The 27230-nt window shown below is 41.9% G+C and overlaps 1 protein-coding gene across 2 annotated transcripts; it reads left to right on the top strand.

The window, feature by feature from the left end:
* Positions 1-2258: 2258 nt before the first annotated feature.
* On the top strand, positions 2259-25907 carry gas2l3 (growth arrest-specific 2 like 3). 2 transcript variants are annotated; one of them, XM_079263539.1, is made up of 9 exons: positions 2259-2352; positions 14602-14657; positions 18173-18359; positions 19225-19343; positions 19633-19774; positions 21571-21634; positions 21714-21855; positions 22768-22872; positions 23634-25907. In XM_079263539.1, exons 2-9 carry the CDS (start codon positions 14634-14636, stop codon positions 24954-24956), a joined length of 2106 nt encoding a protein of 701 aa, XP_079119665.1. In that variant the 5' UTR covers positions 2259-2352; positions 14602-14633; the 3' UTR covers positions 24957-25907. The 2 variants fall into 2 exon arrangements, with proteins under 2 accessions (XP_079119665.1, XP_079119664.1); XM_079263538.1 differs by lacking the exon at positions 2259-2352 and adding an exon at positions 11623-11772.
* The last annotated feature ends 1323 nt before the right edge of the window (positions 25908-27230 follow it).

The raw sequence follows: 27230 nt of genomic DNA, 5'->3' as shown, positions 1-27230 counted from the left end.
AATTCAACCAGGTGTGAACAGTGGTGCTAACTGTGATGTTGTCAAAGACACAGTCCTGGATCTAATTCTGGTGATATAATCACATTAAACATTAAAAAACAATGAGGGAAGGAATTGGAATGAGATCATTAGAAAAAATGGCATTTCGAGTAAAGCTTCTGTGGCTACACCAGCATCTGCATATCCATGTGCATCATCATTGTTAGCTGCAGCATCATACCTAAAAATGACATCATTATGTGTACAAACCATTGTTATATGTCAGTTTGTTTGGATTGTTTGAGATGTTTGCGCTCAACAACCCTATAATCATAACAAAAAAGTTTACAAGGTAATTGTACACATGAACTAACACCACCTGGTTTCACAGGTACTGATAAATTAGGTTCAATGAAAGCACGCCAGGGAAAATGTTGAAAAGTACATATTTGAATGAAACTTCATCCATCCAACAGCTGGTTGCAACGCTTTACCCAGAACCACTAATACTCACCTCAGGGTGGCGCTGTTGTTGCAAGGAGAAGCATGAGGTCATCATCAGATTCTTCAATAATCATCCTTTGGCAAGCTTGAAATTCACTTGTACACACTAACACATTGATGAGTGACTCAGAACCCATCTTTTGGAACAACGAATGTCAAAAATAGCCTACATATATGGACTGCCCAATCAATAAAAGTGCCAGAATTGCAAACATTTAAGGAACTTGCAGCTTCAAGAAACCCGTTATCCTGCAAGCACATCCTCCTTGTCTATATTTGTTGTGCTTCTGAGGTTGAAGTTGAATGCTTTCTGCACTATCGTATAGGAACATGTGAAAAGTTGCTGTGCATGCTCAGTAGTTTACAACAAAACAAGATCCAGTTTCAGACAGCTTTAAAGGGTCAGATGGTGGCTGGGGAGGCAGGCTTAGCAGCTGGGAGACTTTCCTGAAGTATTCATAACAAGAAAAAAAAACCTTGTTGTACAGGCTGCCATGGTTTCACTTCACAATAGTTTGGGTGTGGTTGAAACACAAATCCAGCTTCTCTCCTCCTCATGAGATTAAGCACCCCTGAAGATAAAGTTTTCATTTAAATGGACACATCTATCTTCCTGTTTTCGCATTTGGTTTTCCACTCAAAGACTAAATCACACTGATGTTGACTGACTATAGTAATCACATTTAGTTTACTCACACTTCTATCAGGCAGAAATATTACCTTGAGGAACAAATGTGATAAAATAATGACCAAATGTAAAATTTATTTGGGCAATATATGGATAAATGCGTTACAATTTTTTATTTTTGCCAAAAAGTGTTTTACAATTACACAAGGAAATATGCATTAGATTTGTTTTGCAGGTTTTAGTTTCAGAGACCCAGAGGAGGGATTCTATAAACATGTAATCCAGTGTTCATAAATATAATGAACAACATTGCACAGCTTAGTCAGAATATTACTGAAGAAACAGCACAATGTATTTTCAGACAGAGGGGACTTCAGGATCTCTTCCATAAAACTTGTCTCTAATAAGATTGGACTTTTTTGATATGAAATCAAAATCAAAGATCGTCCTCCCTATTACTTATTTTGCTATTTATTTACAGTAAATAATCAACAGTAACAATTAAGTTTATTGTTTTAGATGATTAAAATGCTATTTACCAAATGAACAAATAATCAGATGTTTCAGCTGAAGAATTCAGGTAACATTTAGTGAATAGAAGATGATAGATAGATTTAATAAATTCGATAGATTTTATGTATCCATAATAATGAGGTAGATTTAATGAATAATGTAGGTTGCATGCTCAGTGCCTGACCTATACTTACAAAACAGCATGTCTTTTTTACTCTGCCTGTATAACTTAAGGAAAGGATCTTCCTTCTACTGCACATTTATTTTGACAGGATAATAGGTAGAGCTAACATCAAGAGTAAAAAAAACAAACAAACAAACAAAAAAAACTTTAAAAAGTCTTTCAGAAAGGTGGGAAAAGAGGATTTATATTAAATTTAATTGGACACTGTCTTTGTTAAAAAATATTTAAGAGGTAAAACATCATATGACCATCGATAACCTTCCTGCAAACTTGTATTTAGGCATTTGGATTGTATTCATATGAATGGCTTTTCATCGTGAAGTAAAATTACTCAGGTGAGCCTGAAGCCCCGCCCCCAGTTGGCTCTGTGCTCTGATTGGCTGGTTCGAACAGCGCTGCCCACAAACACACAGCTGCAGCAGCAGCGGAGAATGTGAGTTCACAGAACCAGCAGCCCGAGATTTCCACAAGGAAAAACCAGTTGAGGCAAGATAGAGTCATCCGGACGTTCATCGTTGGAAGTCTGTTATCTACAGCGTCGCTGGTGAGTTAAAAGCTGCTACTTTATGGATAGGATGTGTATGGGCGAAAAGTTTATCCTGAACTTTTGCCTTTTTCTCACTTAAATCCATGAGGGAGCCTCGTGCAGGCTGCTAACACGGCTCTGAAGAGAAAAAATACAAACCAAAAAACAGAGGAATTTTTCAGTTAGCCAAATGTCTGTATGACTAAATACTGAGTCGTATGAGATATCAAGGCGTATTTGCCCACAGTTGCATTATTAGGGAAATATTTAAAATAAGCTTTTATAGTTATTTTTTCATATATTTTTATGTCTAGTATTAAAAACACCGAGCACAAGTTAGCACAAACCACTTTAGAAGTATCAGTTTGACTTGTGACTGAAACGTCAATTTCCCCACTTAATTGAACTTAAAGCAAATTTTAGGAGGTCTGACTTAAAGCTTCCCGAACCTCTAAGGTTTCTGTAGATTGGATTTGACGGGTCTGTGCTCTTTCTGTTGAAACCATAGACTGTATGGTTGAAACCAACTTCTTGTCTCAAGCATGAGCACATCTATACTTGATGGGCATGTGAGAATAAATGGTTTAGACGATCCGTAGTTTACTAAAGCATATTTAATCTGGAGACTGAGTCTGCTGAGCTGTTGCATGATGACTAAGTGAAATGGCTAAAAGGATCAAGATAGTGTTCATGTAAGAAAAAGTTTATGCTCATTCAGCTATCTTTGGATGAAAGTACACACATACCGGCATGTCTCTTCCCATAAGAGAATGCATTGTGCCAGGACAGTGAGGATGGTATGTTAATAAAGTCTTGTGGGATAGACCTGGTTTCCTGTTAGAGGAAAAAGGATGAAGTAGGGTCTACAGGTGCTTCCTGCGAAGAGGTGCACTTCAGGGAAGGGCTAGTCCCGGTTCAGACGATGCTGTTGAGTTAAAATGTTTTCTTAATGTCCTTCAAGAAGCAGAATTTCTTTGTGTTTGTAGTGAAGACTTTGAATGAAGTTATTGACTCTTCACTAAGCCCTGCCCCCCATGGTTACTGTTGCTATGCCTGGCAAGCTATCTACTCTGCCATTTTTCCTCCTGCAAAAATGGATTTCCCAGCAATTGCGATGAAAGATGTTCCAAAGGATATAATTTCTAATTTATGGAATAATACATCCTAAATATGAGAGATATGTAAACAAAAACAAACAAAAAAGATTGCAATATGCTTTTAAGAAATCCGTAACATCTGTTGGGAGAGCAATCCTGAAAACCGACACATTGAAGTCCAAGCAAAGGCTCACCATTCACATCGCAAGACTCAGCGCCCCCCCTCCCCACGTTTTGACTATTAAGTACGGAACAAATGTATAAAGTAACAATGTTCTTCAATTGCAGGGTAACTCAATGTACTGTTTTATTTTAAGTTACCTTAAATGTTGGTAACCAACATTGCATACTAGTGTTTATATACACTGCTGAAAATATAAAGACAGTACTAAAGTAACATGTTGTAGATCTGAATGAATGAAATATTTTTATTAGATACTCTGTTCTTTCCATAGTTGAATGATCTGACAACAAAATCACACAAAAATGATCAATGAAAATTAAATGTATCAACCGATGGAGGTCTGGATTTAGAGTTATACTCCAAATTAAAGTGGGAAAAAAAGTACAGGCTGATCCAACTTTGATATTTCTTTTAAACAAGTCAAAATGAGGCTCAGCAGTGTGTGTGGCTTCCGTGTGCCTGTATGACTTCCCGACAACGCCTGGGCATGCTGCTGATGAGGCGGCGGATGTTCTCCCCAGGGATCTCCTCCCAGATCTGGACTAAAGCATCTGCCAACTCCTGGGCAGTCTGTGGTACAACTTGCCATAGGTGGATGGAACAAGACATGATGTCCCAGATGTGCTCATTTGGATTCATGAGGTCTAGCATTGTCTTGCATTAGGAGGAACCCAGAGCCAACCGCACCAGCATATGGTCCCACAAGGGGTCTGAGGATCTCATCTTGGTACCTAATGGCAGTCAGGCTACCTCTGGCGAGCACATGGAGGGCTGTGCGGCCCTCCAAAGAAATGCCACACCATTACTGACCCACATCCAAACTGGTCATGCTGGAGGATGTTACAGGCAGCAGAACATTCTCCACAGCATCTCCAGACTCTGTCCCATGTGCTCAGTGTGAACCTGCTTTCATCTGTGAAGAGCACAGGGCGCCGTTGGTGAATTTGCCAATCTTGGTATTCTCTGGCAAATGCCAAACATCCTGCACGGTGTTGGGCTGGAAGCACAACCCCCACCTGTGGATGTCGGGCCCTCATACCACCCTCATGGAGTCTGTTTCTGACTGTTTGAGCAGACCCATGCACATTTGTGGCCTGCTGGAGCTCATTTTGCAGGTCTCTGGCAGTGCTCCTCCTGTTCCTCCTTGCACAAAGAAGGAGGTAGCGGTCCGGCTGATGGGTCGTTGCCCTCCCACGGCCTCCTCCACATCTCCTGATGTACTGGCCTGTCTCCTGGTAGTGCCTCCATGCTCTGGACACTATGCTGACAGACACAGCAAACCTTCTTGCCACATCTCACATTGATGTGCCATCCTGGATGAGCTGCACTACCTGAGCCACTTGTGTGGGTTGGAGACTCTATCCCATGCTACCACTTGAGTCAAAGCACTGCCAGCATTCAAAAGTGACCAAACCATCAGCCAGAAAGCATCGGAACTGAGACGTGGTCTGTGGTCACCACCTGCAGAACCATTCCTTTACTGGGTGTGTCTTGCAAATTGCCTATAATTTCCACCTGTTGTCTTTTCCATTTGCACAACAGCATGTGAAATTGATTGTCAATCAGTGTTGCTTCCTAAGTGGACAGTTCGATTTCACTGAAGTATGGTTGACTTGGAGTAACATTGTTATTTGGGTGTTCCCTTTTTTGAGCAATGTATATATTTAAATTTAAAAACCTACAAAGAAGTCATCACTTTAACATCTCATTTTCATGAAACATCAGCCGGAGATCTTTGAAGCTTCATGTGCCTGATTGACTGTTACTTGAAGGACATTAGAGCAGTGTTTCTCTTGAACCAAGCCCTCTGGACCCATAGCCCTGCATCCTACTTAGACACACCTGAATGAAATGAAGGACTCGTTCACAGACTTGCAATGAACACGATGAGGAAGTTTAAAAGTTGACTCAGATGTTTTTGAGTAGAAACATGTCTAAAGCATGCAGGGAAGTGGGTCCTGACGACCTGGATTGAGAAACACTGTATTAGAGCCTGTTCCTGGACCTGTGTTAGTTCTCTTACAACAATAATTGAAACTTGTTCTTTATGGTAGTTAGCATTTTATTACCCTAATTGGCATCGAGTTTTGATTGCTAACCTTCTATTCTTCAAAGATGGTTTAAAAAATATTCAAGGTGATGAGTGATCCATTAAACCTGTTGCCCAGCCTTACAGCTTTTGGGAAATACAATTTCTTCATATCTAGTGCTCCAAAAAGTTGTACTTTAGTCTGTACTGCAATCTTTCCACCGGATCAGTGACCGCACAGTACGTCATTGTGTTTGAGACAAAGATGCCGCTGGCCAGTCAATAAACAAGCACACACATGAGGGAAGCAACCTCATTTCTTCCTATCTTCATAATCACCATCTGCTTGATCTTTGGCATCAGTCCTTGTGTTGTGGACCTGCCAAAGCTCAAAGTTAAGACATACACATACACACTCACTTAGAACCCGAACCCCCCTTTCTCCTCCTGTAAGCTGTATCCTAAATAAATGAAGGGTAATCCATGATTTCATTATCATCTCCATTGTGTGCACACACACTGCCACACAGCCCATATGTGCTCATGTGCATTTTTAACTCATTAAGCCACCTTTTGTCTCATCTGATCATGTGTAGATCCTGTAAACGGCTGCATATTAAAATTACCATCATACATTATTCATGTTTTCTAAATTTATTATTTGATAGAGGTGGGTGCAGAATAACCAGTAGCTAAACATTTAATGTGCTTAAATAGGTAAAAGATTTAGTTGAGATATTTTTTATACCTGATATTTAACATTTTTCTCTCTATGATCATTGCACAAAATGCGGCATTTCCAAATGTTTTAAAATCTTATCTGAGGTCTGCTTTTATTTTGTATTTTTCTGTGTCCTCTTGCCACAGGCAGCTGGCTAATTTGGGTCATGCTGTCAAACACGATACAGCCCTTTCTGAACACGCAAAGCTCAATTTATCTCTCGGTCATGCAGATTATTTGTTTCTGTTGATATGCCTGAGTCATAGTTTCTATGAACACAGGTCAACTGTAGTCGGGGATTTACATTCATGCTTTTCCAAGGTAAGTCCATTTTATTTTTTTGTTTTTAATCAACACTGTCAGGATTATTATTATTTAGTTGAAACGGCATCTTAGAAATGTTCTTTCTCATCACTGAGGCTCAAGTTTTTCCCCACTTCACAAAGCTGGGGCTGATTACGGCGAATAGGGCACTTAAAAAAAAAAAAAAAAAAAAAAAAAAATCTCCCCAACAAGGATTATGTGGCAAAGAAACATTGCTAATTAGGGTGAGTTCAGCGCCCCCCCTCGACCCTTCACCTGATGCTTGTCAGGAGTTGGGAGGAGGGTGAGGTGACTGTTTGGGCAACACTGGCTTTTCTCGCCTCACCTTGATAAAAGTTTGGAGCCTGGCAACAACAGAAGACTAAACTTGTACATTCATATTTGAATACTAGCATAGCTTTGATACAGTGAGCTAAAAATGTCATTTAAAAAATCCAAACACATCAATCTTTTGTGTATTGAAGAAATAAGATCAGAATTTTGGCAGTTTGCTTTGTGTTTGAGATAATCACTGCAGCAGTGAAATGAATGCAGTTAGTTGTGTGTGTTAAGCAAAAACGGCTCATGGTGGGCACCTCGCCAGGCCTGAAACCTTGTGTGGCTTTCTGCAGATTGACTCAGCCAGCTGACTGCTGACATCATGCAGGCATGAAATTCAAAAAGGAGGGCAACTGTGAACGTGGAAAACATCTGTTTGAAGAGATGGTTCATGTTGTACAGCTGGTGCATACCTCTGTGATTGAGGAGCCCCATTAGATACTGGGTTCTTGGAGACTGATTGCAGATCATTGTAGGGATTTGGCTGCCATTAGTTTAAAGAAATGTTTAAAAACTGAAGTTATTGGGGCATGGGAAGCTTTAAAGCTTAGGGCTGTTTTGTTTATGTCACCTGACTCAGTCATTCCCCCCCCCCCTACATGGTACTAAGCAGACTCTTCATGTTCTCTAACAGCTTTGGCCTAACAGTAGATCCACTGTTTTGCTTTTCTGGCTGTTTCAAGCTTGGAAATATAGATAAAACGGTGACAATGGCAGAATCTGTTTATAATCATTTTCCAGTTTTGCCAAGATAAATTTTTGAGCACACAGGCTTTATTTCCATTATCAGTGACTGAATTTGATATTTTGTTCTCTTATTCCAAGACAGCAATGTGTTGGGACCATACCTAACTATAGGTATGAGCCAGTTGTTTGTTTTTTGTTTTTTTTAAATGAAGCTGAACAAAAGTAGCAGGTTAAATAAATTCTTGACTGCAAGTGAAAGAAAGCTTTGGGATGTCCTACAAGAAGCCTGGAGACTTGACATCTTGACTAAGAAATTTCAGGCTTTGGGGAAGTTGAAGTAGAAAAGTCCATAACAGAGAAAAGTGTGTGGATTCAAACACAGCACTGATAGTACCTTGTCTGTTTTCCAAGTATGAGCTTATGAATGCAGGATTCAGTATATAAACCTCCCAACCTGGAAGTGGTTTCCTCCGCTGGGCAATGCTGTGGAGGCCTGATCCTGAGTCAGCAGTGAGAGGCTTCGACATCCCCGAACTGACCCAGTGATGGGTAGTGAGCTATGGATTAGCATCAACAAATTAAAATTGGATTGGCAGGTGGCTTCCACTCATTCAAGCCTTTAAGATGGGCTTTACTCACATTGTCTCACCTCCAAAGGAGAGACTGTTCCAACAAGGACAGAGGGTAAAAATTTAATCCCACTCAGAAGGGAATGGCATCTTACTATGGAAGACCATGATGAGCAAACTTGCACAGGCCTTTGAATGGCTTTAAAAAGTTCAATTGAGAATGAGTGGCTTGGTTCAACGACAGGCCATTGACATGTAATTTACTTTTTTTCATTCTCCTCAACTCAATGAATTTCCTTCTGGACACAGTGCAGCCAGGCCCCATCTGTAATGAAAAGGAGGAGGCCTGGCTCTAAATGAAACGCTCCTCTGACAGGGTAATTAAGTCCAGACACAAAGGGCTCAGGAGGAAGGAGTCTAATATAGGAATAGTTGGTATTCTCCTGGGAGTCACGGGGTCCAGCAGAGCTTCTTCAGACTGGAGGGAAGGGGTGTATGCCCTAGGTGCTGGCCTGCATCCACATCATTCTGTGGGACCAGAACAAGGATATTACTCATCCATTTTGTATACACACACAAGTTTTTAAATTAAAAACTTAAAAAGAAGGCATTACTTTCACATTTCATTTCCTTGAAACACCCCCTGGAGACCTTTCAAAGCTTCACGTGGCTGACTTATTTTTTCCTCATGTTTACTCTATTTACATCCCTCCTGACACACGATGCCATCTAGTGGAAAATAAAAAAGGACATCTTCTATTTTAACTCATTACATAATGTGTTCTAATTTCTTTCTTTTTTGCACTTATGCACGGGCGCTCACATGCACCACTGGTGCGCTGGAGGCTACGGCCGTGCGCCACGTGCAGCGTGTTGTGGTGACGGAGCGTCTCAGAGGTGGATGCACTCCTGCTGTCTGGAATAGCTGATCCTCTTAAATGATTATTGACTGTGACTACAGAGCGAGGCGACCTGCGTGGGGAACACACGGACAGATGTCTCACCCCCGCCCGCAACAAAACACACACATCTATGTTTAGCTAATTCTATGGGGAACTTTGACTAGATCCCTTTCCTTTAATAGACTTGGTCCATTATAGTGCTCATTTGTAAACACACAAAGACAGTTCTTTTTAATGCATTCAGCACCTTTTCCCAGTAGGAAGAGGTTTGTTAGTTGAGCTTTATGTAAAACAAAGGCTTATTCATGGAAAAGTTGGCTTAATTAGTTAAGATTTGCACATCTGAGTATTTAGTTGACTGAAACTTCATGAAGCAAGGTTTTACTGGGGTCTGTACCACTGGCAAACATCCTTCTGAATGCAGTGTTTAAAATGGGGCAAGTGGATTTAGTTCAGTTTGGGAATAGCCATTTTCTGAGGGGGATTAACCTGATTTGTTTATTTTACTTGAAACATGAAATACAGGCTAGACCACCCAAACCTGACAGTGGTCTACTGTGTAACACGTATCTGCACTTTTAGTCACTTAATCCTAATGTGACTTCAGATATATGAGATCGTCTTAAATTGAGGTTGCTACATCTCCATCTGATGCAAGTTGATTTGGCTGCATTATTAGATAACAGCACCATCAAAACTCTATAAGCACAAAGGGAAAAAACATCATTTCTGGTTAATACCCCTGGCTATGACCGTATCGCCGTGTAGCGCTCCTTTCTGAATGTTCGTTCTTGCAAAGATTATTGTGTCCTTTCTCAGACGCTGCGTGTTTAACACGGAGCGGTTGTGTGTTGTCTAGAATGTGAGCCAGCCACAGTAGCGCCTATGCAATAACCATAAATTTGTACCACTGTTGTTTTGATAGAATACCAAGCCAAGCACCACCACACAGTTCAATGCCTGTGTGCACTGTATGTTACGTAAGGGCTCAATAGAAACTAAAGCATTCGGTTTTGATATCGAACAGCCTGCTTACTGTCCATGAGGGAATTCAGGTATTTGATTTGTTTGTTGGAGAAGGGTTGCATCTAAAATTACGGGATAGTAGATCTGTCGGACTGGACCAGGACCCCCCTGTTCTAAATGTGAAATCCTGGAGGATGGTGATGGAAGGGATAAAATGCTACTGATTGATGAGTGACAGTTTGTCTTGTCCTCATCCATATATGAAGCAAACCTAATTGGTGGTCATCTGTGATTTCATCACCCAACCCCAGCTAGTTATCTCCTTGTTACCCAGCTTAAGCTTTAACCCCAAACAGGCAGGGAGGGGGCGATTGAAAACCTTTTTAATGAGGCAGGGGGATTGATTCAAAGAGGGTAGGAACTCCAACATAACACCAGCATTGTGGGAGAATGACCGTTGGAGAATGTGTGCGTGGTAGCGCTCCATGTCCCTGCTCTTTCTGCCACTCCCAAGTTCACTGCCATAATAATACAGGTTTTGTCTTCGCCTCCTCTGTTCTTTGGCTTAGATTTTCTCCCTCCTCTGTGCTTGACATTTGAATGTGTGGGCGCCTTTTGGTTCCCGTAGGGAGTCCAGCTCTCAGACTCTGCTGGGGCCCCAGATGCACACAACTGGAGTCCAGCGCCAAAGATTTGCCCTTTGTCCCATGTTGTTTAGTGTGACCCTTCCTGAACGCCTGCAAGCTGAAGCCTTTCCAGATTGCTCCACTCTTTAGAAATCTAAAGGTTGTCTTTCTTCTCCTTGTTTCTGATAATTCTGCTTCAAAAGGCATTAAAGATGTCCGTTTTCTCTCTTGTGCCCAGAACTGGAGACTGTAAGGAGGCTGCTGGGCAGACTGCTTTGCTGGAGTGCTGAATCACAAAAACTGTGGTCATTAGAGCAAAAGCTAATTTAAACAGCTGTGGAAAAACCAACACCGATTCAGTCACATGACATCACGTGTGTTGCTCTTTTCTCTACTGAAGTTTGTGCTTTCTAAGGCAATATTGTTGGTGTGTGTTCCACATGGTTGCTTGACAGCAAGCCATCTGAAAACACTGGGCTGCCATAATGGTTGTGGAGGGTTTGCTGCGGATTTGAAGGTGTGGGAGTTGAAAGGGAGTGGAGGTAAATGCACTTCCACCTATCCCATATCTTTCTAGTTCGTTTGCATCCTGGTTGGAGAGTTCCTGGTTTGGCCGCTGGCTTGGAGATGAGACCAATTGTGTGTGTGTCTGTGTGTGGTGGCAAGCTAAGAAAACAATGGTTGCTTTGTGAGAGGGTCCTGCTGTGATAGGATTGTTGGGGGGGGGGTGGTCAGGACTTAGCGAAGCGTAGCCACTTCATTAGTCAGGGCACTCCTTCTGCACCTCCTCCCTCCCTCCCTCCCATTCATCCTCCCTTCCTCCCTCCCTCCTTTCCTGTCATTCTCTCTCTGCCTTTCCCTCCCGATTCACTCGTGGAAGAGCAGTGGTCGGAGCCGCTCAGGCTGAGCATAGCTGAACATCGAGCAGTGTTTTGTCCCTGTATGGATGAGGATGTGCGTTAGTGGCTGATCACACTTTTGCACTGCTGCTTTGTTTTCATGTTTTTGTTCTGAGGTAAGTTGTTTTGTTTTGTCACTCTCTTTCCTACCCCGTCCTTGGCTGCTGACTTTCATCTTCCCTCCTCTGGGCTGCAGTTTTGGTGTCGGATAACGGGATGCTGCATCCCGTTATCGGACACTCTGTCAGGCCTGTGAAGAACAACTAATAGGAATAATTTCAGTTGTATTTCTTTTATTTTCTCTTTAAGTCTGTTTGTGGCCTCAGTGTGGAAAAACTGGGATGTGTAAAAGTCACATAAACCTCTTCTTTTGCTTGTTTTTATTTAATGTTGTTTTAAGCTGGTGTTTGTGTCTGGAGGGAGAAAGGGGAATAGAAGGGAAGGGGGTGGAGGACTATTGCCTCAGCTGTGTTGACCAAATCACCAGAGTTATTAGGATCTACGTGCCTGTGATTGCTTCCCCCACCCACCATCTCTCTTTGTCAAACATGCACCCTCAGGGACAGTTTGGGGTCGGGGTAATCCTGCACATCCTGTGTGGGGAAATGGGGAGACTAACCCATCACTTCCTCGTGAGAAAGTTTTGATTCAGTCCTACTCGCTGCTGTCCTGTAAAAGCAGCGTCTAAGCTGTCATTCACAGGATCCTGACTTTCCCCACTGCTGAGTCATTTCTACATAACAAGTCACATTAATCTTGAAGTTTGAACAGATTTTTGGAAATTTAAAATTATTTTAATTTGGTTACTCATTAGAGTAAATGGAGACAATTTTCCATACGGATGGGGATAAAATAAGGGAATTAAAAAAACAAAACAAACCTCATTGTTGAAGTTAGTTTCAAAGAGTGATTAGATAATCAGCGTATGTCCTGAGTGGATCTGGACAGTTGTCGTGTGGAACCAGCCCAGCTCACAGGTCATCCTCAGGTTTTTCTCATGACTCTCTCATCTCCCCGGAGACAGTGGGCTCCAGTGTGAAGCTGGCAGCTGAGTGGAATTTATTGTATTGTATTTAAGGCTCTACCTTTTGAGTTGTATTCATTATTGAGTAATCTGACCTTGTTATTGATTTTAATCAGTGTCTGTGTAAAGCTTGGGTTAATGTGTTTCTATATTCAATCTAGATCTCGAAGTGCACTTTTTTTTTTCTTCAAGGAGAAGGAATGATTAAGTCAGCAAGGGGAAAACAAAAAATAGAAGCTCAATAAAGCTTTTCCCTGCTGCTCTAATGGAAATGTTTATTGTTCATGTAATGAGGGGAAAACTGTCACTCGCAGGCCTCAAATTAGTGTATATGATGTTGTAGAAGTAGGAAAATCAAATCGAAAATCAGGGTTTTTTGTTTCACAATTTTAAAATATTTTTTTTTGTTAAGAAATTGATTTTTTTAAATAAGAAATAAATAAAAATCCATAATGAAATTTTTGTCATTTTCATTGTTTTTATTGATAGTGTTTCAGCAGAATGATGGTCTGGCTACAGTGTGTGTTTTTTACCTTACTGGAATCAAGAAAATTTCCCTGGTTTTTAGTCTACAAAGACCAGCACTATCAAAGAATCATGAGAATCGCAATTTAAATCAAATTGGCACCCAAAAAAATCCAAATCGAATCGGGACAAAAGCATATCGTCAAAGCTCATATGATGTAGAACATGAGCTTATGAGTAATGTCATTATAAAAATAATGCCTTTCCTTTTTTTTTCATAAGTTAAAATGATCTTTCAGAGTTCAATGTTGAGGAAAAGGGTTAAACTAGCAGGCCTCTACAAAAAACGTCATACTTTTAGTTAAAAGCTAATAAGCATTATGGCATGAGAGTTTGAGTCTGTTATTTCTTGGATAACTGCAAGATGAAAATCTGACATTATAAAGTCTGGTTTTTTCCAGTCACTGTTACACTACCAGTCAAGTTTGGAAACGCATCCATTAAATCTAAAGGGAAAGTGTGTCCAAACTTTAGACTGGTAGTGTATATTTAAAAAAGCATAACACCTAGAGTATGAATATTTAATACATACATATATTAGTTTTGCAAGTTTCCATGGAGACAACTTCTTTAAAACTGAGTGACCAGTAGAGTTTTAGTTTCAGATGGATGAAGACTGGTCAGCGTTGCCATGGCAGCCACTGATCACATCTCCTTGCAGGTTCACAAGGTGAAATTGGTTCAAAGAGATGCTTGTTGCACTGAAGTGCCTGACCTTTTGATGACTGACTGCCAGTCTGTGATGCTTCTTTTAGCAACCCTTTAAAAAAAATCCCGGCTGTGATGCCAATTGATCAACCGAATGTAGATGTGAATAGAAAGAACAACAACAAATAAAAGGTCAAAGTTTGGAAGAAGAGTGAAGAAGTGTGTGAATCATGCATGGTCTGGCAAAGATTATGATGTGACTCACAAGCTGTTTTATGGTCTGTGTCTGTAAACAATAAAATGTCATGACTGACCATCATTTCACCATTATGTTCCCAGAACGGAAAGTTATTCCATATAAATCAATGTTTTATGTTTATACTTTTCAGGGTTGTTGGTTGGGACAACTTGGTCTGAATTATGGCCACATGGCAGACATGCCATCATGTACGCTGCTTTTTCAAAGGATGACTCCAGATTAGAATACAAATTATTCTGTGTGAACATTTTTAATCCTATCGACGGCTTGTTGCCAAGAATCGTGTTAAAGGGAAAATTTTCTGCTAAAGTTGCGAAGCAAGTGTTTGGTTTGAAATGTCTATAGCCCACAGTGACACTGTGTTTATAAGGTGTTCTTAGGAACACGGATGCTGTTCGGATTTCCTCGTTTACACTTTTTCTGCTGTAACACCAAGGAAAAACAAACACGGATGCTTTATCTTCCCCTGTTTGTCTCATCTTTCCACAGAATGAAGAAGTGAACCTTGTGTGAACACAGTCATGGCTGTCCAGACTGGTATCCAGGTAAGCTTATCACTCTTTTGCATGAGGGTTATGCATAAAGATCTATTTTTAGTGTGTTAGGTAAATTTTCTTTCAGTGAAATTTGGAAATAATTTAGTTACATTGAACAATCCTGCCGGTGTCTGTAGACCTGCGACAGAGGAACGCGTTCGGCTCAGGCTGAACTTGACTTTCAGTCTCCAGCTGAAACTATTTTGTCCAAGCGATGGATAAAAAAAACACTTTTCTCAGCTGAGGGAGATGTTGCAACACATTTCTACAGCTATTCAGATTAAATCAAGAATCGCAGACATCTGTCTCCCACTCAACAACTGTGGCGAGCCCACCTGTGTTACAGCATGCCGGCTTGTTGTTGTTATGCATGTCTGGCGTTCCACTGCTCGGACCCGAAGGAGTTTCTCCTCACATTTTTGTCGGAGGAGTGGGTGGAATCCTCATTGCTTATTTTTCCCTTTTTCTTTTCCCCATTCTCCTCCCAGCAACAAAGCGTCCGCTATCCCAAAAACCCAAAACAACAAATGTATCGTGTTGCGAACATGTCACTTGGCAACAGCTCTTTGAGGGAAAGACTTTTCTGTCATCTGGTTGGGAAAGCCGCGACTCTCCACACCCGTCTTGGAATGTGGAGACTCAAAATATGTATCCCAGTGCTGTTCACATAACATGTGGCAGGAAGTTTGTCCGCACAAAGTGTTGATTAGGATGCAAGCCTTCCCAGGGCTGTTGACAAGCCGCGGTTAGACGCTGCAGCTTAAATGCACCAGATAGTTTGAGTTAGTTAGTGTTTGAGTGCAACAACAGCTGTGATTTTACTTATTAACTTATAACTTCAGTACATCATAAAGCATTGATCTGGGCTTGAAAAATCTGTTTGAAAAATCATAGCAAATGGAAAAAGGTGTTGTGGATATATAATCAGTCTGTTCATGTATACAGAAAACAGATTGATAGCAAATGGAGGACTTTTTAACCTCTCTGGTGTTATCTAAGACCCCCTGCAAGGGTATTGATCCTGGTTGGACTGTTATGATGCTGCTGAATGTAACTCTGCTGCTGTTTCCAATGCTCAGCTCAGAGCTTGGCTCTGCTCATCGAGAGCACAGTCAGATCGGATATCTGCTCACACTCTGACTGCTCTGATCACTCATGCTGAAGATGTATGCACTCATGGGAGTAGAAGTAACATATGCATTTATCTGTAAAAACCTTTCCAAAATCTTATGTCTGCAAGTGAGTCTGCAGTAACTCTTGCTGCTTGAAGGTCAAACATGCAGAAAATCTGAGTCGACTTATTATTGTAATGTTTGCCTTTCTAAAGGTTGTCTCTGTTGGAACTGGGATCTGGTTTGAAAATGACCAACTAGAAAGTCGCTCTTTGTGTTGGAAAAGAGCAACATGAGCTTGTTTGTTCAGCCTGGATTCACCGCTCCAGCAGCTCTGGGTTAGTTATGATCCTAAGTGCTTAAAGGTCACCAAGCAGGTCATGAGAAGTTTAACAACTAATGTTGTTGGAAAGGCAGGAAACATCTTCAAGACTGAAGAGAAAAACACAAATGATGCAGCCATTAGAAAATCTTGGATTACAGGAAAGAATCTGAGAACGAGGACAATATGAGCGTACTCTGTGTTCTAGGATTATGCTTAGTTGGTAAATCTCATTTTTCTCTTACACCTTCCTCCTGATGCCTATTTCAGTGTAAGTGGCTCAAGGTAAGAGCGTCAGAAACTGCTGAGAGCTGATTGGTAGATACATGTACAAATACTGAGTATTTTGCATTTCTTTCCAGGATTAAAGTCCACATTCCTGTACCGAGAGAATGCAGATAAGGAGTAAGAGAGGGAGAATAGATTAGCAGAGATTGCCCTTTTCAAAGTCTGTTGCAGATTATTTTATTTAAAACGTGAGCATTTAGTTCTCTGACAGTCCAAAGTTGGATAATCTTCTCTATTCAGGTGTGTTTTTTATGTGCATAGAATATATTTGATGCAACTCTTAAACCTTGCGCTGTGTTTTCCCAATCTTGTTTTTTTTTTTTTTTTTTTTAAAGCCCGCGGAGTGTCGAGACGAGCATACGCTTTGGTGATCCCGCAGAGCGCTGCTGGCAGCTCGCCCTTCTTAAAGCTGTTATGTAACACATGTCCTTCGAAGTGAGATGAGCTGTTTAAGAGTTTTTGCCACATTGTTGCGCTGTTTCTCCACCAGGTCTTCCCGCTTTAAAACCAGCTGCACTGTTGAATTTAAAGGTTAACCTGGTGGAGATGAGGGTTGCAACTGGGCAGCAATGGCTTTATGAATGAACGTTAGTGTTGATTATACTGTCTGTAGAGCTTTGGGGATTTGTTTTTCACCTTAATGTCAAATGAGATTATGAAAATAGCAAAATGTTTATTCATTAAAGCGTAATTTAGACCATATGTCAGCAAATATTGAACTTACTTCAGAATTATGCAAACACAGGCTGTCCTGATCAGTATTGCTGAGACGTCTCGGAGCATCAGCAGAAGGACATTTCTGCAAAACAGCCCATCTGTTCTACTGCCCAGAAGGTTTCCTGTTTGTTGGCCGAGCTAACAGGATGAATTCAGGGCCTTGTTAGAAGCACAATAACCCTTTCACCACAGTGGATGCAGTGCCCCGTTATTGCTTCATGACATGTGATGGACACATAGATTAAAGGCTGTACACAGATGTCAAGAATCTGGACAGAATAAGGATAGCCGGGTTGTCCAGAAGTGAGTTTTGTAATGTCTGGAGAAGTAGTCGTAGTCCACATCTGTTGCTGCTTCTTCTCCTGCTGCCTGTAATCAGTTAAAGTTTAGAGGAAAACATCTTTGATGTGTTTGTTAACTTTGGAACTCGAAATTCAGACAAGTTTTTGGATCCCCACGCAAACTCCTCCGTCCTATTAATCAAATCCTGTTTCAAGATGCAGTTAGTGACTAATCAGTTGAAAAGACTGAGGGAGAAGGGGAGGAAGTGTGAGACAGCAGAGATGGATATGATGGGACATCAGGCGTCAAGAGCCAAGATCAGTGGCTCGCTTCAGGCGCCGAGCCCAAGACTGAGTAGAGCTTGGCTCACGTTTTAGGAAGTCGGCTGTCGCAGAGAAATCCTGTTCTTTTCTTTTACCATTTGGATGTTAAAGTAATGTAATGTTCTTTTCTTTGTTATAACATTGCATAATGAAATTTTATAATGTAAAGAGTCAAAATGTTAAACGGGAGGCTTGGAAACCGAGTGAACAGTGTTTATCAGGCCAAGCTGCAGTGTCTGAATGTGTGATGGGATGTTCAGTTGAGCATGAAAGTGAAGTGTGATGGCATCTCTACTCTGCATGAATGGGTCGCCCACATTCCTACAGCACAGGCCTGGATGGTAGCTACTATATGATAATGTTTATTGGACAGAAGGGACAACTCCTCATTTACTAATCATTAAATCCAAAGAAGGAGGTGAATATAACCTCCCGCATGTGGAGACACTGCAACTGAACTTTCACTCTTCTTGTTTTCAGGTTTGGTTTGGTGAGAAATTTGATGCTCCCTTATTGAGTCCCAGGAGTCCGCGAAGCCCTTTGGCACAGCGGCATGGTCCTGGCCTCGCAGACGTCTTCCAGTATGACCAGTGGCTGGCAGTGCGCCATGAAGCCACCCTGGTGCCGATGCAGGAAGATCTGGCAATTTGGCTCACCGGCATGTTGGGTAAGCCAGTGAAGACAAACTTTGTCTGGGGTAAATGTTTTGGTTTTGTCTCCCTTTCCCAGTGAGTATTAAACCACAACATCCACGACTGTTTGTATGAATAAACAATTGACAATTGCGTGCAGATGGTAAGCCCCGCAGGCGAGGAAAATACGGACACGCCATTGACACAGGTCGTCCATGTAATTGGATTTTGATGCTGCCATTTCCAACCAGCTCGTACGAAACCACAAAAAAATGAGAGAGAAAAACTATCTCCTATTTAATCTGTCTCTTCCATTACATGGACATGTATTGTCCCTCAGCAGACAATGGTGCTGTAAGGAAATTGAAGCTGACTAGAAACTCACGCTATTGTTTTCGGCTGAATCTGTTTTGTAGGAGCAGACATTCAGTTGTTAACACTGGGAATGTGGGCAGGTACTAAACTTTCAGTTTGAGTTATCGGCACCATGACCGTGATGACTCGCTTCCCATCTTTTCTGTCCTTTTTAAACCTGTTGGACTGCTCTGATTGCCGGTCCTCAAGGGCCGGATGTAGCCCAAACAGGTGGCGTGCAAAGGATAAAGTTTCAAGCCTCAGGGGTTGATCCTTGCTGGGTGAAAACAAACTTTTGTGGAGCAATCTTTGTCACTTTGTGTGACAGTATTGTGGAAGTTAGTGGCCTGTATGGTGTTCCCTCAGGCAGTGGTTTACAATGGCAAGGGGTCATGGGAGAGTTTTAAGCTGCAGACAGTTTTTAAATTGTAAAGGGAATTTGATGCTTTAAATAAAGCTAATCTAAGTAGAAACTAACATTGAACAAAGCTGCAAATTTTTTTATTATTATTATTTGATTTAATTATTCATTTCATGTGTTTGCAGGAGAGGAGGTGAGAGCTGAGTTTTTCATGGAGGAGCTGAATAATGGTGTGAAGCTCTGCCAACTTATCAGTGTGTTGCAGACCAAGATCGCCCAGAGCTGCCCCTCGGTGCTCAGCAAGGTGAGTCAGGCAGCAGCGACGGAAATAACTCGGGCCATCGTCCGAAGGGGATCTCTCATGTTTACTTGTGGCCGATGTTTACTGACAGTTCTGCAGGGCACGGTGTGGACTTTGCTACTTCACGTTCAGTGATTGTAATCAAGGTTTTAGTTCGCGAACAGTTTGAGTTGAATGTGCTTTTTAAAATTTTTTTTATTATTTAAGATGTTTCTTGCCAATTGTACTGTTTTGGATTAGGAAAAAAAAAAGTACAATTCTTATTAATGTATGTAATTCCGTCTTTTTGAAGCTTTTTCCCACAAGAAAGATTGCGTGCAAGCGAGACGCCTCACCCGGCTCCTTCTTCGCTCGCGATAACACAGCCAACTTCCTGGCCTGGTGTCGGCACATCGGAGTGGAGGAGACTTACCTGTTTGAGTCAGAAGGCCTCGGTAAATAACTGCATGTTTTTTTTGTTTGTTTTTTTGTCCAGCTGTTTGCACAGTACACAGTTTGTTTTCTTGGTTTCCCAGTAAAGCTTTTCTGAGTCAGAGCTGTGAGGTTACAATAATAAAACAAAGTAACTCATTAAAATGCCACTGTGTTGGCACTGTGCCTGAGCTTAGGATGGATGTGCTCAGCGCTGCCAAGCTGAGAGGTCTGATCTTATCCATATGAGGCTTAAACTTTGCTTTATCAGAAAGATTCCTACAAATCTTTCGATCACATCTGTCTTATATCAAGCAAGTCACACTTCAGAATTGAAAGACTTCCTCTGAATGTCTTTCCTCAGTGTTGGGTTATAATTTAAACCTCCATACATAAAGATCCACCTAGTGAATCCAAAGTTGGAGCTCATTGTTGAGAATCCCAACTGGATAAAATAAACAGACTATATCTCAGCTGTAAACTCTTAATAAAATAAATCTGAGGAGCACTTAACTTTTTGGTTAAGCTTGGCTTCTTAGTGGTTTAATAGGATCTGTGAATGTGCACGGCCACCCCGAGTCCTCTCTATGTGGGATCACTTCATTACCATTAATGGATTTTCAAAAACTCCGATTAGGATGGCTTAATGAAAGCCATACAACTGCTGCTCCACTATTTCTGCTGCATCTTAAATCAGCCAATACATTAAAGCTGGAGTACGTAATTTGGCTCGGAGACTTTTTTTTTTTTTTTTTTTTTTTTTAACTTTGTGTGACGTGACTCCTCATCCTGATAGTAGTCTGTACATTTTGTAATCATGAACAATAAGAAATGTTGTTAGACCCCTCAGTTTACTGTAAATCTGTAAAAACTCTGACCAATCAAAACGTTCGGGACAAATTGAAGTTGTACATTTCTTACATTTCGTAAGCTTCTTCTTACGGCTCCCCTCCTCCCCCTCCCGCTTCACACACCCTGCTTATGAATAGCGTGTTAGGATGAAAATACAAAGTAGCGAAGAAGAAACTTGGAAGGCAAACATGGCTGAGAAAATGCAGGAAGGATTTCCCTGAGCCAGCTCGGTTTATTTGCCTCCTCAGCCGGGAAAGAGAAAATTGTTGGTGGAAAAAGCCGCGAACTAGAAAAGCACTCGGAGAGCGCAAATCTCTGCTACGGTATTTAAAATATTCCTGAATCCAAACAGTGATCCGGATCACCACCAAAATTAAATCCATTCTTCTTTTTCACATTTCCAACAACCCCTAAAAATGTAATCAAAATTCATTCATAATTTTTTGAGTTATCTTGAACAAAAACAGATAAACGCCGGTATAAAAACAACCTCTTTGGCAGAGGTAAGAAAAACGTCTTGGACCACGCAAGGAGCAAAACCAGAAGGGGAGGAGCCAAGACAGGGCGCCACTTTCACATCTTGCTCGCTCCCCAACATTACCTACCCCAGCTTTAACTTACAAGGATCCCAGGTCTTCCTGCCAAGGCAGCTCTGATCCACTGCAGAGTTGGCGTTTATCTACAGTTTAGCTAAATAAAGAGAAAAATGTGGAATTTATTGACTCTTTCTGGAGCTAAAAGACAAAACACAGATGAAATATTAGCAACCATAATGTCAGCTCTTGTTTTTCTTTCCTCTAGAGTGAATATCCCCTCAGGGAAGTTGTGCTTGTAAAGTCACATTTTAGTTTAACTTTATGTGATTTGTTGACCGTGTGAGGTCTAAAACGAGCCGAGTTTCCACTTTCTCTTTCAGGTTACTAAACTGAGCAGTCAGGTTGATAATTTGCTGTGTTTTCTGTTTCAGTGCTGCATAAGGATCCTCGGCAGGTTTGTCTCTGTCTGCTGGAGATCAGCCGCATCGTTTCTAAGTAAGCGTCTGATCAGAGGACTATTAGGAGCACAAGATTTGTGTCGCAGTTTACTGACTGTGCAGATGTTGCTCTTCAGGTATGGTGTGGAGCCTCCCGTGTTGGTGAAGCTGGAGAAGGAGATCGAGCTGGAGGAGGCTCTGCTGCTGACAGAAGAGCCTCCTCCAGCCGTCAAAACGTTCAGCGTGTGTTGCCAGCATGGCGGCCTTTTTCAGCCCGGGGTAAGTTTGGACACAGCTGGAATCTCACACTACAAACGCAAAACGAAGCTTTCTACCCAGAGGCAAAAAACGTGCTTGTCCAGAGATGGTTGTAACCACGTAACCGAGCAAAAAGAGACCATCTGTATGGTCATACGACGAGCACACGTGTTCATGTATTCTTTCCTAAACCTCCGTGTCAGAGATGCAAAGTGTTCTGCAGCTGATAGCATCACATAGGTGGTACATGTGTGACCCATATGAAGCTTCATCAGCACCCCACAGGGCGCATGACACATTGCAGCTGACCATGTGACACTCTGCCGGCGCTCCTTGACTCACCGTAGCACGTGACGCCAAGGCTGCAGATGCGTGCTGTCATACATGTGCACAGGGTCCACGTCTTCAGCTGACTGTTAGTGTAATAGTTTGCGAAACATGACCGATGGGGACTGAAGTTCTTGTTCGGTGGGCTTATTTATTTAGTCTGGTTCAGTGGATCAAACGGGGCACTAACACTGAAAGGGTGATGGTTTTATTCCCAGAGGAAACAGCAGTGCTAAAAATAACTGCAGTCATTGAAGTGGAAGACGGTTCAGATGCAAACAACCACTATGCTGCAGTTTTATTCCCAACTGGATTTACTCCTTTGCTCTTAATTAGTAAGAAGCTGCTTATGGAGTAAATATCAGGTTTTTTTTTAATCAGCTATTGGCTGCTTTAGTGGCATAAAATCTTCTCTAAGTTGGTTTGCTGTTTGTACACATAAAAAACAGAGCCAACACTGCTTTTAGTTCTCTATACGCTTTAGATATTAGTAGCCAAATCCACCATTTCTAATGTTTCTGAGATCATTGATAATACATACGAGTGGTAGTTTAAAGTCTCACTTTGGCTGATTAATTGTCCTCTTTGGTTGTATCTGTGATGCAGGAGCACAGCATGGACGACCCACCCTGCAACTGCTCTAATAGAGTCTCCATTGAGTACCTGTCTGAAGGGCGCTACAGACTTGGTGATAAGACCATCTTTATTCGAGTAAGTACAAGCACTGTGGAGGCCATTTATGTGTTTTTTGTTTTCTTTTATGAGAGATGGCTGTTATGGAAGTTAAATTATTTTTTGTATTATATTTTAGCATATTAGGTTATATTACACAGATTTTTATTTAAAATTTATTAACTTTTGATGAGTGTGAGAACGGGGAGGGGAGACAGGTCCGTGGGTGGTGTTTGTTTTTTTTTGTTGGAAATCAGTGTCAGGTGGTGTGAGACAGGATGAAATGATTTTTTTTGACCACTTTCAGGCATTTTGTTGGTTTTTTTTTTGATAACTGGAACAAACATAAAACGATCCACCTTTTATTCTATTTTTTTTGTTTCAAGAAAAATGAATTATTTGTAATTTTCTAAATCCTTTCCTTTTTTTTATGTGGATCTTTGGGAGTGTGTACAAAATCAGACAGTCCACGCTGCCACCGCCTTTAAAAGAAAAAGGCTGGTATAAGCACAGTTATTTATTTACTCGGTCACATACTGTCTACGGACTGTTGTGTCACAGGATAAACGCTGACAAACGGGCTGTTTGTCCTGGTGGTTGCAGTGGTGCTAACTGGAGGCTGTGATTGGTCACATGTAAGCTCATTTCCCAGTAGAGGTGGATTGTGATTACATCACGATTACGTTGCTATTCATGGCATCGAGACCATAATCTGTGTCTCTGCTGGTATTTTGGGAGCTTACAGAAACATGTCACTGATGTTTAATTTTTGCTCAAACTTCTCGCTCCCCCCCATTCAGATGCTTCACGGTAAGCACGTGATGGTGCGTGTTGGCGGCGGCTGGGACACTCTGCGTAGTTTCCTGACGAAGTACGACCCACTTCGAGTGCTGCAGTTCACTACTCTGGAGCAGAAGATTCTGGCTTTTCAAAAGGGCCCCCCTGGCCTGGGAGGTCACCATGGCAACACATCACCACCCTCGCCGCCAGACATGGACCCCCTTGCTGCTGTAAGCGGCCTCGTCTCGTCGTCGTCTTCCTCCTCATCCAGTTCGTCATCTTCATCTGTGTCAGGGTGCAAGCCGACGTCTGGGTCTGCTGCTGGTCAGATGTGTCGCTCGTACACACCCTCCCCAGCGTGCACGCCCACCATGCCGAGAAAAGGTTCTGCTTCAGCACCGAAGAAGAACCTCCAGACAGCACCGTCCTCTCCAAGGAAGCCCACCCAGCTCCCGCTTCCCGTCTCCACCAAAGGTTCCTCGTCTCTGCCCTCCACGCCTGTTAGCAGCTCCTGCAGGCAGTCTCCCAACGCGCCATGTCAGGGCATACAGGTGCAGCGCAGGGCCCTGACTCCATCAGCAGCTCCAGCAACCCCTCCTTTAGACCCGACTCCCACCTCCAAACTGAAGTTCAGACCACGTGGTGTTGCCTCTCAGCCCAGGAGTCCTGTCTGTCCTGAGCCATCCTCTAAATGCCCCAAAGCCTCCAGCTCCTGCACCTCCCCCATACCTCACCCCATCACGGCAACAGGGCTGTCGCAGCCTTCCAAGGATGCACGACCCCCAACGGGCAGCACCCAGCGCTCTCGGCTTGCACAGCGCCGCCCCGGTTCCCCAGCCTCGCGCCTCCGTCTAGAAGCAGCCAGGCGGGTGAGGACAGCATCGAGAGCAGCAGCTACCATGGCGACACCACAGTCTCGGACGCCAACTCCCAGCTCACGGACAGCCTCGCCAGCACCGGTGAAACCTGTTGGCTCCCTGCCAAACAGCAAGGAGACCATGGCCAAAAGCAAAGTGCCAACGCCAACTAAGTCAGTCGCCACCACTTCACAAAGCGCCGCCGCCACTGGGCAGGTCCCAGCGGGCAACACAGGCACCTCAAACAAAACCAGTCAGAAAACCCCAGTCACAGCACAGAGGATGGGGCGAAAACAAGCAACCACTCACCCCATCACCACAAAGTTGACCCTTAAACCAGAACCGACTCAAATCCCACTCCCACAGAAAAGCAACATCAAAGCTGTGCAAACCAAGCCTGTTGTTGCTAAGAAGACCCCACTGAACAAGGGCAGGGGTGAAGACCCGTATTTTGAGATGAATGGTAAAAGGAAGCTGAAGACGTAACAGAGCGCGCTCAGTAGGCCAAACCCAGCAGGCTGCAGAGTCTCAGCCTTGTAACTGACTCCGTCAGAGATATTGTACTAATCCTCAGCAAGTCTTCCATCATTCTTCATGTTTTGTCTTTTTTCTTTTTTTTTTTTTAAAAATATTTAATAGTCTTGCTTTTGTTTTTAATTCATTGGGGTCAAACATGTATTTTTAGTGGTGATTTGGTGATCTCTTCAGAGATCTTCTCCGTGTATGTTACTAAATCTGCAACTTGCACATTGTTTTTCACGTCTTTGACGTGGACAGAATCTACACGTCTGTCCTGAGTTTGAAACCATAAGGTTTAGTTCTGTACAAAGATCATGTTTATTAACCCCCAGCAGCTTCTGACCTGTTCTCTCCAGCAGGTTACCAAAGTTGAACTGGAACACAAATCATGCAGCGACATCCCACTTTTCACAGATAAAAACAGAGTTTAGTATAAATGATCTTTCAGTGGGAGGCATCGTCGGTGAGAACAAGCCTCCTGTCGTGTGCCTTCATCAGCAATCCGTTTTCTGAACGGCTTTAGAATGTATTAGATGATTGAGGGTTTTACCGGTTGTGACAGATGAAAATTGCAGGATGTGTACAAGCACTTGTTTTCAGAGAAACTGATAACATGCCTCTTTTCTCTAAAGGAAAAACACTCAAGGCCAACCTCATTTTACAGCAGAATCTATTTGGTATAAACTTGTTTTATATGATTTCTAACTTTATTTTTGTTTTTATGTGGGTATTAAAAATCTACTTTTCTATGTGGTGAGTGTATATATGTGTGTGTGTGTAATAGAGAGTATTAAGCTTTTCATTTGGCACTTTATAGAAATCTTTGTCACAGTTTGAATGTGTGGATTGTCGATTGTCCTTTGTTTCAAATACCTTGTCATCTTGATCTTAATAAATGGGCAAGTGGTTTTAAATTCATCAAGTTTGTTTTGTTGCCGTCATGTAGGACCAGAAGCGAGAGGAATCAAAATATTAAAACAAATTTTGGCTCATATTTTACAACTGTGATTGCTGTTTTCTGACCAGTCCCTCTGGTCTTGTAAGTACATGAAGGAGCTCGAGGTGCTGATTATTCTGCAGCCTTGTGATTCATGTCAGTCTGAAACTCAGCTGAACCTTACTGACTCCGTGTGGCGATGATGCAACATTGCAATACAGTCACTCAAGCTAAAGATGAGTTTTGTTTTTAAACCAAAACTTGGTGCAAATAATGGAAAATGGGGCGATTCTCTCTTGAATTTCACAATTAACCCCAAATAATGCCTTTAGTTTATTGAAAAGTGGTAAAAGTATATTTCAAACAATGCTTTGGCTTAGTTTTAAACCATTTTGGTAAGTTCTTTTTGTAGGGTGTATTTGCCCTTTTTAGACCACTACAATGATGGTTATGACAGAAGTGGTTATCAACTAAGATTTTCTCCAGGATATGCACACTCACAAAATTAGTTTTACATTTTCTACAAAAAATGAGCTCCTCCCCCCAATACTTCAGTGTGGAGTATAGATTTCAGGTGCAATGATGACTTCACTAGAAATAAAACATTTCAATTAAAGGTACAGTGTGTATGAATTCTTGACATCTAGTGGTATAAAGATAAACAGATGTGATTGGAAGCTGCTGTAAATGGACAGTGGCCAATATTCTTCCAGAAAAATTGTTTTTATCCCCAGGTGCTTCAGGTGCAATGATGACTTCACTACAAGTAACTACTTTAAAATTGTGTATGCATACTGTCGTCTTCTAGTTTCCTTCAAGTGTTATCCCCAGTGCTCAGCAATCTTAACTTCCCATGAACAGCGTGCCAACAACTCTTCTGAAGCAACTCTCAAAAACTCCTCCACTGCAGACATAATGCCAAAACCAAATCAGCCCGACCAAAATCCACAACAAGACTGATGCAAAACAAAACCCACAAAACTATCCCAGATGCAGCTAACACATCACCAAGGTCCAGTCCCTCTCACTGCCGAGCAGCACTAAGCTCCACCCCAGTATGAGTGGTGGGTACTTATCAGGGCTGTGACGATATGTTTTCATCCCGATTCAATTCCATTCTGATTTGTTGGGTATCGATTTGATTTAAATTGCAATTCTTCAATCTTGCTGATTTTTGTAGATTTAAAAAAGAAAAAAAAATTGCTAGTCATTTTTCTTAATTTCAATTAGTAAAAAAAACCAAAACAGTAGTCAGACCATCATTCAGCTGCTATATTGCCCAAGAATACAAGTAAAAAAAGATC

This window comes from Telmatherina bonti (assembly GCF_933228915.1).
Source record: "Telmatherina bonti genome assembly, chromosome: 23".
In the NCBI taxonomy this organism is placed as follows: Eukaryota; Metazoa; Chordata; class Actinopteri; order Atheriniformes; family Telmatherinidae; genus Telmatherina; species Telmatherina bonti.
This window is presented reverse-complemented; position numbering and strand designations above follow the sequence as displayed.